The 17,917-nt window shown below is 36.2% G+C and overlaps 1 protein-coding gene across 4 annotated transcripts; it reads left to right on the plus strand.

Annotated features, from left to right (window-relative positions):
• Positions 1–2,162: 2,162 nt before the first annotated feature.
• On the plus strand, positions 2,163–17,662 carry emc9 (ER membrane protein complex subunit 9). Of its 4 annotated transcripts, XM_081697892.1 has the most exons (7): positions 9,212–9,351; positions 9,986–10,065; positions 11,983–12,059; positions 13,072–13,093; positions 13,355–13,424; positions 16,203–16,297; positions 16,428–17,662. In XM_081697892.1, exons 3-7 carry the CDS (start codon positions 11,987–11,989, stop codon positions 16,606–16,608), a joined length of 441 nt encoding a protein of 146 aa, XP_081554018.1. In that variant the 5' UTR covers positions 9,212–9,351; positions 9,986–10,065; positions 11,983–11,986; the 3' UTR covers positions 16,609–17,662. The 4 variants fall into 4 exon arrangements, with proteins under 4 accessions (XP_081554019.1, XP_026887749.1, XP_081554018.1 ...); XM_081697893.1 differs by lacking the exons at positions 9,212–9,351; positions 9,986–10,065 and adding an exon at positions 2,163–2,779; XM_027031948.3 differs by lacking the exons at positions 9,986–10,065; positions 13,072–13,093 and adding an exon at positions 2,361–2,779 and having other exon boundaries at positions 9,155–9,351.
• The last annotated feature ends 255 nt before the right edge of the window (positions 17,663–17,917 follow it).

Below are 17,917 nucleotides of genomic sequence, written 5' to 3' on the forward strand. Positions count from 1 at the left end.
TGTCTGTGTGTGTGTCTCTGTCTGTCTGTATTCTGGGCCTGCTGCCTGATAACTGGCTGGCTCAGGGAATGAGGGATAGAGTGACAGAGTGAAAGAATGATGGATGGATGAAAGGAGGAGTGCAGGCTAGTACTATGGGGCTGTGACGATGTCCCACTCAGCATATGGTGACCCTTCTCCTCTGTATAGCCATTTCTCTCATTCCTCTCTCTCACCCTCTTTCTCTCTCTCTTCCTCCCTTCCTCTCCCTCTCACCCTCTCTTCCTCTCTCTCTCTCTCTCTCTCTCTCTCTCTCCCCCCCCGCTCACTATTTCTCTCTCTCTCTCTCTCTCTCTCATGTGTATTGACATGCAGATGTTAGGACAGGCAGATGTTTGCTCTGCAGGGCTTTATGGCCAAGCCTTTAAGTTCAGACCAACCCTAACCCTAACTAACCCTTACCCTAACTAACCCTTACCCTAACTAACCTTAACGAACCCTAACTAACCCTTACCATAACTAACCCTAACTAACCCTAACCAACCCTAACCCAAACTAACTCTAACCCTAACTCTAACTAACCTTCACCAACCCTAACTAACGCTAACACTAACCAACCCTAACTAACTCTAACCATATGAAACTCAAGGATTGATTAGCCACATGATAACCCTAACTAACCAACCCTAACCCTAACTAATCCTAACCCGTACCCTAACTAACCTTAACTAACCATATGAAACTCAGGGAATGATTAGCCACACAATAACCCTAACTAACTCTAACTCTAACTAACCCTAACCTTGATCCTAACCTAACCCTAACTTTAATCTAACCCTAACCCTGACAAATCCTAACCAACCCTAACCCCTAACCCTAACTCTATCCCCTAATCCTAACCCTAACCCCTAACCAACTCTAACCCTAACTCTATCCCCTAATCCTAACCCTAATGCCTAACTAACTCTAACTCTTACCCTAACCCTAACCCTATCCCCTAATCCTAATCCTAATGCCTAACTAACTCTAACCCTAACCCTAACTCTATCCCCTAATCCTAACCCTAACCCCTAACCAACTCTAACCCTAACCCTATCCCCTAATCCTAACCCTAATGCCTAATTAACTCTAACCCTTACCCTAACCCTATCCCCTAATCTTAACCCTAATGCCTAACTAACTCTAACCCTTACCCTAACTCTATCCCCTAATCCTAACCCTAACCCTAACTAACTCTAACCCTTACCCTAACCCTAACCCTATCCCCTAATCCTAACCCCTAACCCTTAACCCTAACCCTAACCCTAACCCTAACCCTTACCTAACCCTAACCCTAACCCTAACCCAACCCTAACCCTAACCCTAACCTAACCCTAACCTAACCCTAACCCTAACATAAACCCTAACCCTAAACCCTAACCCTAACCCTAAACCCTAACCCTAACCCTAACCTAACCCTAACCCTAACCTAACCCTAACCCTAACCTTAACCTAACCCTAACCCTAACCCTAACCCTAACCTAACCCTAACCCTAACCCTATCCCTAACCTAACCCTAACCCTACTAACCCTAACCCTAACCCTAGGGGCGAGGGATCAAAAGGCTGAGGAGGAAGTTTTACTGTTGCCACTACTGTTGCTCTACACTCTGTTGCTGTTGCTCTACACTCTACACTAACCCTAACCCTAACCCTAACCCTAACCCTACTAACCCTACTAACCCTAACCCTAACCCTAACCGTAGGGGCGAGGGATCAAAAGGCTGAGGAGGAAGTTTTACTGTTGCCACTAATGTTGCTCTACACTGTTGTTATGACAACGATAGCGCGAAGTGCATGCGCACAGGAAAAATGTCACACAAAACTCAATCAGCCTGTGGCATTTAAGTTACAATCGTATACATATCCAATCTAGGACGACATACGAAAGTTTCTCAAATCGCATTTGAACAGACCAGATGTGTGTCCACGGATCCTTGAAAAATATAATTTCATTCACATTAACGTAAAAAGGATTTGAATCACTTCAGGTCGGTAATGTCATCATAGCCTGACCAATAGCTAGCTAGAAACTATGTAGAAGCTGCAACATGGTTAAGCTTATTTACATAAGGACCATAGACGTTTTATATGAGAGGGACTTCCGCCATTATTGCAAGGCGTACTTTTCCAGGACATAAATAGCGGCGTATATGCGTCATCATTCTTTAACGATAAAAGTAGAATAATGTTTTGACACACATACATACAATATCTTGATATATTAATATCAAAATCTGTTAAAGAAAGGGGACCAAAACTGTGGAACAATAGAACTGCTGCTAGCATGACGTCGTCATCTTTATCTACAAACTTTGAAAGAGTACATCAATAACACTCTAGGAAAACACTGACGGAGAACAGGACATTTAACATAGACGCTAAATCATAGAAGTGTCCCTAGTGGCTAGGAGCAGTTCATTGTCAGCGTTTTGGAAAAATGTTTTTCGTTTGCTGTTGTGTTGTTTTATTGTGCTAATGTTAATATTTAGTCCCGTGAGTTTTTGTTTTTTTTCCTAATCTCTTGTTTTCGCAGTTCACATGGGCCCGTGTGCAGATCGGGTCGCCAACGACGCTGTGTAGGTGGCAGTATACGCACAGTATTGTAGTATACTACTAACACAGAAGAAGACTGTTACTAATAAAGTAATCCGCTAGAAGCAACGTTTTTGTCCATGTTTCGGTGGAGATTGTTGTTTTAGTTCATGTTTCATTTGTGCTTTTAGTTATATCTTATTTTATTCTGCAAACTTCATAGACAGGTACGTTCATCGTTATGTATTTTTACGGTCTATGTAGCTATCATATTGAATGAGGATTTACAAACACTGCCTAGACATAAACCAGAGTTAATCTCAAATCTGCTGCTCGAACATTCTTAAAACGTCACATAGTAAAATCGATGTTGCGTCTTATATTATTGATTGCAAGGAGTATATCAAATAACGAAGAGTTATTAGACGATATTTTAACGTTTTGATGCTCTCCACGAACGTAGCTTGCTACCGTTTCAGCTGATTCATTCTTTTGAACATACTTCACTATTTCACATTTGAGGACAGGCTACAGGATCGTGGTTTACAAATATTATGCGTTACCATTTGTTATTTTCTGCTTCGGTCTTTCAGTTTAACAGATAGCAATTAACATAACATAGGGCACATATTCATATGTTGAGCTATTCAATAGGCAGATCAGTTTACCTAGCCAGCACTCAAACGTTTTATGCACATTTCTGTTCTGTTTCCTGGACAAAAATATGTGAAACAAGATCACCATATGACTTTAGCTATTTAACAGGGGTATTAAAGTTAAAATATTTGTGACTCTGGCAGTTTAATCCCACAAATCTTAACACAAATATTTTTGTATAGCCTGCATTGACCCACATCCCTATGAACTGCCCCTTCAGTAGTAAATGCCTATGACTAGAACACATTCAACCAAATTAATGGCATAGCAACATTTATTTTCCAAGTCAAGGCTTTATTTTCATATACTTGCTATTCTTCACTGTCAAGATAATGGGTCAAGTGATGCTGCGTTGTAGGCTACACTAAAGTTGCAGAGGATGTGTCACTTTTGCAATTTTCAGGTCAGGTCAAGTTTTGTCATTTGTATAAACATACAGGACATTCATACATTTGAAATGTTTGTGGTGAGGCTCGGGTAACTCCCCTACATCAACACCGGCACTGATGTATGCAACTAATGATGAGATAACAACAATATATTAAATATACAGAATATACAACAGCAGAGTAACAAAATAACAATGTGACTTCAGGAGGGTCCTAAGGAGGAGCCTCCTGCTGTTTGAATATATTAGCCAAGGGTAATCTATAAATAAACTACACTGTATATTAATAATGACTATGTGGAAATGTTCAAGTAGTGGTGTACTACTATCTTGATAGCAATGGTGATAATGCCACAGTGAACTGATACTGGGAAAGACAAACTGTTTCACATACTGTTTAAAAGCCTTATAGCCAAAAGGTAGAAACTGTTCTGGCCTGTATGCTGTGGGACCTCTTGCCAGATGGCAGTACTGTGAGCTGTCCATGTGCTGGATGGCTACTGTCTAGCTGGATCTCTTTTATTTTTCTCAAGCAATAGGACTGATGGATATCCTGTAAGGCTGGGAGTTTATTGCCTATGATGGATTCTATAGTCCTCACTACTCTCTGGAGGACCTTGCAGTGGCTTATACACTATATTGCCAAAAGTATTTGCTAACCCATCCAAATAACTGAATTCAGGTGTTCAATTGTTCAATTCAATTGTTCAGGTGTTCAATTCAATTACTTTAATGGCCACAGGTGTATAAAACCAAGCACCTAGGCATACAGACTGCTTCTACAAACATTTGTGAAAGAATGGGTTGCTCTCAGGAGCTCAGTGAATTCCAGCATGGTACCAGGATTGGACATGTTGCACAGATGGCATCCTGTCATGAAATTTCCTTGCTACTAAATATTCCACAGTCAACTGTCAGTGGCATTATAACAAGGTGGAAGCGATTGGGAATGACAGCAACTCAGCCACGAAGTGGTAGGCCATGTAAAACGACAGAGCAGGGTCAGTGGATGCTGAGGCGCATAGTGCACAGAGGTCGCCAACTTTCTGCAGTCAATTGCTACAGACCACCAAACTTCATGTGGCCTTCAGATTAGCTCAAGAACAGTGCCTAGAGAGCTTCATGGAATGGGTTTCCATGACAAAGCAGCTGCATTCAAGCCTTACATCACCAAGCACAATGGTGTAAAGCACGCTGCCACTGGACTCTAGAGCAGTGGAGACATGTTCTCTGGTGTGACGAATCACGCTTCTCCATCTGGCAATCCGATAGACAAGTCTGGGTTTGGCAGTTGCCAGGGAAATGGTACTTTGTGCCAAGTGTACAGTTTATTGGAGGGGGGAATATGGTGCGGGATTGTTTTTCAGAGGTTGGGCTTGGTCCCTTAGTTCCAGTGAAAGGAACTGTAAATGCTGTAAAGGAACTGTAAATCAAGAGATTTTGGACAATTTCATGCTCCCAACTTTGTGGAACAGTTTGGGGATGGCCCCTTCCTGTTCCAACATGACTGCACAGCAGCACACAAAGCAAAGTCCAAAATCACTTATCCATGTCTTAATGGTGTGGAAGAACTTGACTGCTCTGCACAGAGTCATGATCTCAACCTGATAGAACACCTTTGGGATGAGTTAGAATGGAGACTGCGAGCCAGGCCTTCTCATCCAACATCAGTGTCTGATGTCAATGTGCTGCTGGAAGAATGGTCAAAAATTCCCATAAACACACTCCTAAACCACGTGGAAAGCCTCCCCAGAAGAGGCGAAACTCTTATAGCTGCAAAGGGTGGGCCGACATCATACATCACCTGTGTATTAAAATTGGGATGTCACTCAAGTTCATATTGGTGCGAAAGCAGTTGAGCGAATTCTTTTGGCAATATAGTGTATATTATATAATCCCAGGTTCCCTCCCATGTGATTTAGACACATAGTTTCTTTCTTGCAGACTGAGGTTACCCCTGTCTTCTGTCTTTTATGAAATCTTATCCTGACCCTGCTACAGTCTGGTCCACTGCAAGACTATAGCCCAGATCCAGATAGGAACATAGACCAGGCCAGTTTCCAGTGACTGAGTGACTCACCCTGGACAAGTCATGAGACTTTATTTTGACCTATTTGGTATTACAGACATCCTGCTGTACTGCACAATGATGCAGATGAACATTCCTTCTACCTTGCTAACCTAGTTACTTATCACTAAATGTTCAAACTATTATCATTTTCTTACATGCATGTTTCAAAAAGCCAGTAAATGCTTTCTTTTACTGAAAATGGACATTTTTCAAATGCATTTAGTTTCTGCAAATAAAAGGCATGTTTTAATCTCCTTGTCATGACTTATGAAATAATGATGTTTTTACATAATTGACAACCTTTTATTACAAAATAACATGTTTCATGTTCTCTTTAATTTATAGCATATTTGAAGATGTATGCTACTATCTTTATTTAGTTTTGTAGGGTTTGTATCTGAATTTTACAATTCTAAGATTAGAACCTGTACCTGAACTAGATAAAGTTCTGTATTTTATAGTTTTGTTTAAATGCATGTTCTTAGGACAATTATTAATTTAATTCAAATGGGTCAAACACTATATATAAAATTGACTACTCATCACTAAGTTTATATAACAAGCACTTTCCAGTGATGATTGCTCAAATTGGCTTGTAAGCTTTAAATAAACAATTTAAAATTGCATAGCATGGACAGAGATAATCATAGCACACTACCTGTCTCTTATGAGAAAATTAATGTTGTTTGTTTCATCTCTGGTGGTTTTAATTTTGTGGCTGCTCGGTATAACATTAACTGCATTAATGAGAGAAGCCTATTCGTGCTACAGTAAGACCTCTCAGCTAAATGGGACTTCTTAACATAGCACTTTTGCAAAGGAAATAAACTAAATCTATCTTAGCTGGCTAAAGCTCATTTTAAACTAATAATTTGAAATTGGCTAGCTAATGTTATTTCTCTGATTAACCTTAAATTTAATAAATAGCCATGATGGTTACACCAAAAATGTGACAATGTCTTACTGATAAATATTTTACTTTTTTTCCATTGTAGAAAGTACACTAGGTAGCCAGCTAGCTAGCTACTGTCAGAAAAATTACAAGCATGCTAAACTCAATATAATGTCAACAATTGTACTAATTGTAATAAAGGCACTTAAGAAACCATTTTTGATTGGTGTAAAGATGGGAGCTTTGCCACAAACATTCCAGTGTTCTGCATGAAATTTGAGAGATTTGTGGAGTGGAGAGCAAACGTAGCTTGTGAGCACATATGAGTTTTAAATGTAGAGGGTGCTGTTGAATAGAGAGCTGTTGATTTTTGAATAGAAGTGACATAGTTGAGCTGGATTTCAGGTTTTGACTGAAAGCAGTGTTTTACTGACCCTATCTGAAGGTTTTTACCTGTGCGTTCAATGTTAATAAGTGCATTTAAGATCATTAGCTGTGTGTGCAGTCGAGGGTCTTTTTTGTTGTTGTTGGATTTAGACAGTTTATCATACAGAATGTGGTGATCAGATACAGGTGGGATGGTCTTTTGGATTGTGATTGGGACTTTCTAACTCAACCAGGGAAGTGGCAGTTTAGTTTTCCCTCCATTGCTGCATTGACTCAGCTAACCTTCCTTTGTGAGACTGGAAAAAAATGCAGAGGGTATGTGCAGATTCCCATGTGTGCATTTGATCCGATGGACTAAAAATGTGCTGGTATGCAGACAAAACACTACATGGTGTGTCAAAAAGGTTCAAATCATTTCAACTTTTGCTGCAATGGATTCTGATATAGAGGTACATCAACCAATGGGGAAAAAGGATGGGTGCACTTAAGGAAAGGTCTGATGGTATATTCCCTGTTCTATATGACTCCAAATTGCCATAATATAAAGATTCTTTGAGTCTTCCCACAGCCTGGCAAGGTGTGTCTCTATATAGTGCTTTGTCAGGTTAATCTTGAACCAGTCTAGCCGGGTTTTTGGTAGAGATGCAGTTGGACAATGATTAACTCAAATGTTATCTAGAAATAGTTAGCTGCAATTTACTTGACTGTCCAGCCACATTTTGTTGAACTAAATTTAATTAATTATATGTACCCACAGCTGTGACTTCTTTTCCTTCATGTTTCTCTCCTTAACTCTGTGTGGCTATCGCCAGAAAGTGTTTTTTTTTTTTGTTTTTTTGTTTGTTTTTTTTTTGTTGTTGTTGCAATGGTTCATATTTTTGCTTAATATTTGTGTGGTTCCTGCTTAGTTTTGTATAAAACAATCTCCATTAATGCATTTCCTTCAGAGTCATTTACCTTGTATATAAGCTTTGGTTGTGCATTACATTTAGAGATCACATTTGTGCACATAATTTCATTCGTACCTTCCTTAATTGAGCCATTATTATTAGACATCTCTGCGTCTTCCATTTCCCACTGGACGATTGATACCTCCCAAGTTAGTGTTGAAGATTACATTGCAATTACATTGCAGCATGTCTATACAAAACAAACAAAACTCTGATTTTCTCACTTTGTTTAGCTACTCGATCAGTTGACCACATTTTTCAATTGTGGGTTTTGAATTAATGGTAGCCATCTTGCTAAAAATATCCTGCCAGTAATAGAGTGTACACAAGTCACTTTATGGTCAAATACTTATAAATTACAACATTATCATGTTTAACACACACTCTTTGTCATGTTTGAGGAGGCTAAAGGAAGGAGGAAGCGCTCACGTCCTATTTGGGACATGTTTTTTCCCTACATATTAGCTACATACTTTCTGGTCTTTGGTCAGTATTTTCCCTGCTCTGTTTTTCTCTCAATAATTCTGATGGTGATCAGCCAGTTGATTTAATCCATAAGGTATTAGCACTGAAGGTGCAGTCAAGGTGAGGTAATGAGCTAGAGCAAAACATTTATCATTATAAAAGTTAGTCAAAGCAAAAGGTTTATCACATTACACAGATGACGTACTGATATAGTTTATGGGTCAAAGATTCATTTGCAAGCTTCTTTTTTTATATTGATTACACTGTGCCTAGCACATCTTAAATTGCATGACAATGAATTCTAATGTACTGATTACTGATGTACAGAGGAGGTCATAAAAAGTGTGTGTGGGGGGGGTGTTTTTGGAGCATCGTGGTTTCAAAAAGGTGCCAACTGATGATTTGAAATATTAGATGCTGTAGGCCAAAAACAGTAATAGTTCAATTTGGGTGGATTACAATAAAATAAACAAAAAATAAATAAATAAAAAACCATCATAATCTGCCTTAGTTATAATGGCAGGAAAACCCTGGTCTGCCTCTAGAATTTGCTTAAATGCAATTTCTTCAGTATTTTTAAATCCATTGAATATTTACTTTTTCAATCCAGTAGACTTATTTCAGTAGACAGTTCTTAAAAATATGTATTGCACATAATGCATATCCTACTTTGTAGTATTGCATATCGAAACACTTTGCAATATTTTCTTGCTTATTCAAACTTTTTTAATCACTGCAACATTTTTCCCTTTTTGTCTCACTTTTTTTCCCCCCCTCTTTCTTTAAAATAAGAGATGAGTGAGGTGGAATTGTCCTGCCTAGCTTATGTGAAGATGTACCTGCATGCCAGCCTGTTTCCGCGCTCCAGTGTGAATGGGCTACTGTTATCTTCAAGTCTGGAAGAAGGATCTGTGTGTGTTACTGACTGTGTGCCTCTGCTGCATTCCCATCTCCCGTTGGCTATGATCAGTCAGCTAGCTCTTACACAGGTATGCAGGTCTCATGCATGAACACTCACCATTTTGAACATAAAATTATGTAGATTCAAAGTGGTTGTTTTGTATTTACATTTACGGCATTCAGTAGACACTTTTATCCAGAGCGACTTACAAAAGTGTTCTGCCAGCTTTTACCTTTATTCAAACACAACACAGCAGCATTTGTCATTTTTTTCCAGACAGTACATATTTGTTATTTTATATACATCAACCAATCAGAAGTAAGAACATGTTTTCCAGAAGATATATGAAGCTGTTTGTCATAAACCACGGGGTTTCATGTGAGATGCATAGATGTAAAATAAATCTGAAGGGGAAACTGACAGGTAGTTTAACTAAAGATAATCGAATGTAATTATTATAGGGTTAGGGTTAGCTATTATAGCTAACATAACTTTAACTCTAATATGGCTATTATCTGATGAGTCTTTCTTACTTTCATTAGCTAGCCTGCTTTGCTGTTTGTCATCGTAAAAAATCTTCTGATATAAATGACCAAAACTCCCCTTATAATAATGAATTGCAACAGAATTGAAGATGTGTAATTTTCATTTGTTGCTATGTGCAAATCTGAAGTTTAGGTAACTGTTTATATATGATACACAAGCTTATTTTATGTTTCCAGAAACTCCTCCAGGCCAAAGCAATGAGACAAACATTCTGAAATAAGTACAGGTGTCTGCAGCAACGGCACCATTTAACCAAGTAAACACTTCTACACAACAAAGCACATGCATTTACCTAGGCTGAAATGGTCTGCCTTCTGAAGCAAGATCATATTTGTTTTTTGCTGTTTAAAATAAACATAGTGTAGCATTTTAAAAAGCTGAATTTGGTTGATTATTCTAATAAGAATGGGGGGGAAAAGTGTGATTTTTTTTTTATGAAGGAACTAAAAATTTGAATAAAAAGACAACTGCTGCACCATTTAAGGTGGCACACAAAAAATGTGCAAGAAGCAGTGACAACCTTGTGCTTTGTTCAACTTTGGAAAAGCTGTCAAATGTTTGAAAATGTTCCCATAGATATAAATACCTAATTAAAGCCTAAATTGATTGATTGTTTTCAAATAAATCTGACCGGAATTCTTATTTTATTTTTCAGTCTGTAATGGCAGGCTTTTCACTGTATTTGCCTTAGTGTATATGACTTACTGGGCAGTGTTCATAAACATCATGCACATGCATTTCTAGTTAATAGGTTTTTTTTAACTTCTCTGTACCCATTTTTTCCACACTGTTAAAATCATAAAATGTCTTATTGGAGAGGATTCAGATCACATTTTGTTTTCTGAACTGTCACCTTTTTCACTCCCTCAAGTTTGCTTAAAATGCATAGGAGATACTCAACATTTTTTTCAAATGTATTTGTATGGAACTTTTTGTAACAGGTAAAATGTACATCTTTAATCAATAGTTGATGTGAAATTTAATAATGTTATAATGTCAGCTGCTATGTTTCCTCCATTACTGCTTGTTTATTCTGTAAAAGTTTTGTGAGCCAACTTAGATCTTGTTTCAGCAAATCTTTGGATCACCTGCATGAATATGGCTCAGCATGAATAGAAATAAATGTACATACAGTGTATAAAAATAAATAAAGCACTGTCCACTTATTTTTGAATCCGCTATGTACAGCAACATGGGTAGACAAATAGCTCCTCTCTTACCTTGGATTCTAACTAGAAGACATCAGATAACACAACCAACTCACATGTGTATGACAGTGACTGCCCATTTTATAATAGATGACTGGAAACTGAAGTCATTTCTTTTATACACAGAAGATGAGGCACACTGGAACGATCTTTGCTCAAAAATTGAGTGAAGTCATGTAGGATTGGGGGGGGGAGTAAATATGTGAGCAATCACACAGTAAAAAATGTTGGAATTTTGTAGAGGGCAACAATGGGGTACATGAACATTTAATGTGGTTATTTCATTTTGCTGTTCAACCAAAAATATGTGTAATGCAATAACAAGCAGTAGTTGGACATGTTCAGTGCATGAGACATGTTCTGAGTGATTCTTGAAAAGGTGCTGCATGATTCCATGGAAACATGCCCATTTACCCTGAGCATAGCAGTGGAAAACTTGAAAGGAGCAAGTTTGTAGTTGTTTTTAACAAGCAAAAGTCAAAATAAAAATGACTGTAAATTGAAAAATCACATTATGGTTTTACACATTCTGCTTTCTGGAGGCTTCTCTGCATAGTTGTTCATGGTTGTACAACAGCCATTGAACTGAATCTGGTTTTATGTCAGTTTATCCAGATGTGCAACATTTTTGACATTTAAAATACAAGGAGCTACTGTTGGTAAATATGAATCATTTTCAGTGCAGAGATGGCATGATATACTTATTTAAAACTGATGACATAGCTTATGAAATAGTTGTGTATACCTGAATGAAAAATATCTTTGTGTAATGTTAATCCGTACCCATGACTATTACAATAAGAATATACATTTCTACATATGAATATATGTATGTATGTATGTATGTATGTATATGATATAAAAGGTTGATGAAGCACCTTTGAAATGGTGTACCAAAATGTATATAAATTCTTTAAACTCTACCATCAAAATTGATGCTGATGATGAATCTTTTTCTTCTGTAGGTGGATGTATGGTGTTCACAAACACAGCAAAGGATTGTGGGATACTATCAAGCCAATGCCTGTTTATCAAATAGCAGGTGCTTCATTGTCATTCTCTCATTGTTTGTTTATTGTTTCATTTTAGCCTCCACAAGGAGTTTTTATCCTGTTCCTTTATGCTGTCAAAACCCAGTTATTTTACTTATTTCAAAATTAAATTCATTTTAGTTCATTAAGGTATGTCCCTGACATGAAGTCACAAGTGCACATATCAGAAGTTACATGTCCACATTTTCTCGGCCTGCTTAACACTCATTCAGGTCACTGCCTATAGAGGTGATGTTTTTACTCACTTTTTTAGTTCACAGTGGGTCATACAGCATCCTAAAACGCATCCACTAGTCATTGAGAACTTTATTAAGACCTGGATGTGGCTTGAGGAGGTGGAGAGATGTTTATGGATATGTATTTATAAAGGCTATTTGGGTTGCTGTTGACTTCAGTATTTGTTAACAATGTTAGCAGTTAGCATCTGTTATTCTAAACTAAAGAAGCAAAATATGGACTTCAGACATGTTTTATTGGATCTGCTGCCTCTGGGGTAAGAGAAAAATGACAAATTTGATTTTTCTTTTTAAAAAAAAAACAACAACAAAAAAAAACTTGTGCTGTCTTTACTTGTCCTGAACCTAATCTGGAGAAGAGAGAAATCTCTCCTCAAAAATGTCACATTGCCATCTATAGTTAACATCACACTTGCTGTTATGGCAGCAGACAGCTACCTTTTAGCTAGTGCCTTTAAGCACAGTTAAAATACCTGTGTGGTTGTATTTCACCAAAAAATATTGACACAGGGAATATTGCATGTAAAGGGATGAACAAGTCAAATGTAATAGAAAAAAATAAAAATAAAAAAATATATATATATATATATATATATATATATATATATATATATATATATATATATATATAATGTATGTGTGTGTGTGTGTTAGGTGGACACTGGTTCATTTTGAAGTTTACAATGTCTTACAAATAAGACATTCTTTCTTAATTTTTTTAAATTGTTTTTTTTTTTAATTGTTTTTTATTATTATCTGGGTCTAGGTTTCTTCCTTACGCCATTTCAGTGAGTTTTTTTTCTTGCTAGTCTTGTTCATTAGGAGTCAACAGAAATTTCTATAAAACTGCTTTGTGACAATGTTGTAAAAGGCATTTCAAAATAATATTAATAATACATTTAAAAACTTCAATTATTATTATTATTCTCTATCTGTATCACACTGTGCAAAGTATGTACTTTAGACAAAGTGCTTTTATTCATTTTTCCAATAAAACACTTGCACTTTATCTCTCTTTCATCTCTCTTTCCCCTGTTTTTACTGAACAGCCCTACTCCAGTTGCTTTCAAAATGGCAGAGAAGATTGTGGAGCACTACAGTAATGCAGTTTTACTAATGGTAACTTTTAATATTAAAGTTTTTTACTTGTAATATTTAGTGAATTTTGGCAAACACTGTGAAATTTAACAACACTGGGCTTCATTACTGATTCATAACATACATAGCATAGGGATTCTGAGACATGACATTGCATGCACAATCAATTTATAATGTAATAAACATCATATATGGATTTAAATTATAACCTAAGTAAAATTAATAAAGTACCTAGCAAAGACTACAAGTGGTAGGTTAATTCAACAGATCTCATTTAATAACACTGGGTAATAATTGTAACATTTTGTCCATTTTCTTAGTCATTTTGGGCTGAAATCAAATCTATATATTTATTCATAAATAAGGCTGTTAAAATATTAACAGTACAAACTTGCTGAAGTAAAGCGATGACACTCAGTGGAGGAACATCTTGATGAATATAACAGTAAAAATACTCTTAAAATTTACAATTTATTCCAAAAAGATACTTAAATAAATGTAGCATGTTACTACCCACTTCTTCTCAGTGCACACCCCATGCAAGCAGCAAGAGTGGTTTATATAGTTCCTTGCTTACACCGTTGTACATGATTAGTGAGTACAACTGTATTCATGTGTTCTCTTAGCTTTCTTTGTTACATCTGTAGTTTTCAGTACATGGAAGATGCTCTTATTTAGAGTGACTTACAAGACTGCTTTGTCATTTACTGATCGAATGTATGAGTAGGATTAAAGCAGATATCATGTTTATTTGAGTATAAAGATACAATGATAAGATCACTTCTTCATGAGAATGTACTGGGGCTTTCCTCTGTATAATTAACCCAATCAGTTCTATCGTGATACTTTCCTCAGGACTTGCATGTAGCCTTTTCCATAATAAGCTTGGTCTATGCCATTACAGCACGGTCAAAGACCCATCCATTACTGGTCCTGTTCATTTTTTAGTACTTCTTAGTAGATTAAGTCTTTACACATGGAGAAAAAAGGCACAGAATGAGTACTCCCATTATTTCTTAAAAACATAAAACAACATTGTTCTTATGTTTATTTGTAAGCAAATTGGTATGTATTTCATTCTTTGATGAGTATACATTGATAAATGCATAATACCAAGTTGAATGCCTGTTGCTTGGCAGTTCAAGAACTATCAAAATCAGCATTTTTATTTTTTTGAGAAGATAGAGCAATGAAGGGAAAATGAATAAACAGAAATGGATGGCATAACAGAATTTAGCTTTTAGAGCCATTAAATGTTTTGAACATTCCTAGTAGGCTATTACAATTGTGGCCAATTCTGACTTGGTAAATTTCTCTAGAAAGGTGTGTTTCACATTAAAACGCTCAATTATTTTGTTTACATTGGTAACACTGAATAATTATTATTTTTTTTTTTGCAAAATGACTGTTCCCCTTCGCTAGCTTTAGAAAATATACCGATTATAGAGTATGAAGGAAATGAAAATGGGTTAAAAGGATAAAAATAATTGATAAACTTTTCACAGTGGCAACATAAACTTGGAACTAAAGACCACTGTAACAGATTGAAAACTATGACTATATATGTCAAATCAATTTATTTCTATAGTGCTTTTTACAACAGATGTCATCACAAAGCAGCTTTACAAATGTCTAAGTCCAAGCCACCAGTGAACAAGCCAAGAGCGACAGTGGCAAGGAAAACCTCCCTGAAGCACGAGAAAGAAGCTTTGTGAGATACCATGTGCAGATATATACTTTGTGTCATAAATCAAACATTTACATTAAGTTTGTAAATGTACCTTCAAGGTAGATCAAACCAACTCATTTTTATTTGAAGGGATGAAGGCAAGGACAAAGGGGGTGAGTTAAAAAATGCCATCAGAATGAAATGCAGTTTGGGGCTTGGGGTCAATTGTTAAATCTTTTTACTGTTTGATGACTATAGCTTAAATTCAGAGATTTATAAAATCAGTGGGTTACTGAGGGAGGATGGAGGGATGAAAGAAAGGACAGAAGTGGTAGATAAGTGCCATTTATCTGAAATGAACTTTGGTACAGAAATTGAATCTGTATTGCAAGTGTGATGGGTTTAATTTGAAAATTTAAAGCAGACTAAAATCACTGGGAAGATAGAGGGATGGAAAAAACAAGAAATTAAAGGAGTGGAGGTAAAGAAAATGTGTTGTTACATTAGAACTAAGTATACTAACTTTGGTGGTTATAGCATGTAAAACATGGGAGTGAAAAATTATATGTTGAAAAGTGAAAGAAAAAGAAGGGTTGAAAGTGATAGAGAATATAAAATGCCTCATGTCATCCACAGCAAGTGTGATAGTTTTTGCATAAACTTACTCCACATAGGAGTAGTATGAAAACGTGGTCAGATGGAGAAATAAAAAGATGCAGTTGGTGAATAGCACTAAAAAGTTCAAGCTCCACCAATCATGTTTCTATAACATTTGATGGTTCTAGCTCAACATCATTTGAACAGTCATCTAAAAATTTGCACAAAGAATAGGAAGAAAAATTAGTAGAAGAAAAGGAACAGTAAGTTGACTAAAATATCCAGTGAATATCATCCACCCTCATGCATTACAATATATTGTGCCTTAGCCACGATTATCGCTGAGCTTTTATAAATATAATTGTCTAGTTATAATTTAGTTTTTTATATTTTAATATTAGCATTAAAAATAATCCATACACACTTTGATTTTAAGTAGTGTAATGTGAACAAGCTTTTAAGTGACATATTTATAGTCTTTCATATATTTAATCATTTAATGAATTTTATTCTTGTGTATGTTTTAATGGAAGATTGAAGGAAGAAAGATGTCATCAGGATACCGGGTTCCTCCAATAGTTGTGTATGAGCATAAAGACTCCCGTTGGACCCTAAAAGACAAGCACAAGTAAGCAAATCCTTCTGCCTGTTCTGTTGAATTCTAGATTAAGCACCAATTAATTGTCAAGATTTATTAAAGTAAATAAAAAATTGCAGTCTTCAACAATGATTTATAATATCTACCACCTCCCTCATAGAATAATGCTTCGGCAGTGGGAAGAGACTCGTTCAATTGCCGATCAGTTATTGAAGTCAAATGATCACACAATACTGGTGGATTTTGACAGCCATTTGGATGATATAACAAAGGACTGGACCAATCAGAAGCTCAATGCCAAGATAATGGAGCTTGCCTCACCAGCTAATGGAAACATGTAAATTGGTGTGGCAATATCAAACTCTATGTAACCTTTAAAAAATGATTTTAACAACTTCTAACATTTGTGTATTTGTAATATTCATGTCACAACTACACTTAGTCCAAGTCACTTAATTAAAAGGTATTTATTTAGAACAGAAAATGTACATGAAAGGTTCCACTTTACTAAAGCCTTTTCACATATTGCAGATGTTTAGTACAGAAATGTTCAATCTTCCTTTACAAACCATACTATGCATTGACTAACTATCAGAGTTATGTATCACTATATTATAATTGGGGGCTATTGTTAATATTTATGAACAGCAAGAACCATGTTTTGTTTATAGAATATTTACAATGTTATAATAACTAGAGAAATTTGGGGTCCTTTTGTAAAGTTAAAAATTATGTAATTAAAATTCTGTCCTTGATTATAGAAATTGCACTGCCCTTCAGAGCCCCTTCAGAGCAAATGAGCAAGAGTTGCTGTTTATGATGCAAAAATATTTTTAAAATAATGTAGGTTGTCCACTGTCATACTTATTTTGTATGCTCATGATTGTTATATAACCTTATGTAATGGCATTTCATAGTGGAAACAGTTGTGTAATAATTTTCCTAGAAAAGCTTTGAAATATTTATTGCCATCTTAAATACACTGGGCTTCTTTGACTAGTAGCATGAGTCCATCTTCTCTTATTTGTTTGTTGAAGAGGTGTGAACACAGCATGGAATGTGAACATTTAATGAAAATAACTATATTCCTCAGAATCATTTTCCCTTGCTTGTACTCTGTCTAGGCTTTGATCCATTACAGAATGGAAGGTGGTGTGGTGGACGATTTAATAGTAACCGATTGACAGTAACAATGGCTAAAAGTTATGGTAACAGGTGTGGAGTGTGAAAGAAACAGAACAGCAACACAAAATGAATAATTATCCAGTATATTTATTTGTTATATTCTTGAGTAGGGTGACATACCTACCCAAAATAAAAATGTAAACAAAAAAAGACAGTCACTTCCCTAACTCTCTAATTATACAATAAACCTATACAAACATTGGCAACCAACCATGCACCTGGTGTGTTTTGTACAATAGAGTTTATATATATAAAGACTGGGTAGACACAGAGCTATTAAAAATTTACACAAACTTGGCAGAGGTATCAAAAGAGGCAAGCCAATCTCAAAATCCAAATAACAAACAAAAATACAGCATTACAGAACAAGAGACACAATGAAAACAAAGTGATGCAGAATCACATGGTGACCCTCCAAGACTGGTGAACACAAAGAAGGGCATCCAAAACAATGACTGCATACAA

This window comes from Electrophorus electricus, chromosome 15, assembly GCF_041902795.1.
Source record: "Electrophorus electricus isolate QZ-2024a chromosome 15, ASM4190279v1, whole genome shotgun sequence".
NCBI classification, from domain to species: domain Eukaryota; kingdom Metazoa; phylum Chordata; class Actinopteri; order Gymnotiformes; family Gymnotidae; genus Electrophorus; species Electrophorus electricus.

Excerpts from the sequence above, each read along its gene's own strand:
- emc9 (XM_027031948.3), top strand. The coding sequence starts at position 9,157 with ATGAGTGAGGTGGAATTGTCCTGCCTAGCTTATGTGAAGATGTACCTG. Across the intron at positions 9,352-11,982 it reads GTCAGCTAGCTCTTACACAG|GTGGATGTATGGTGTTCACA; the intron begins GTATGCAGGTCT and ends TTTCTTCTGTAG. Across the intron at positions 13,425-16,202 it reads GTAATGCAGTTTTACTAATG|ATTGAAGGAAGAAAGATGTC; the intron begins GTAACTTTTAAT and ends TTTTAATGGAAG.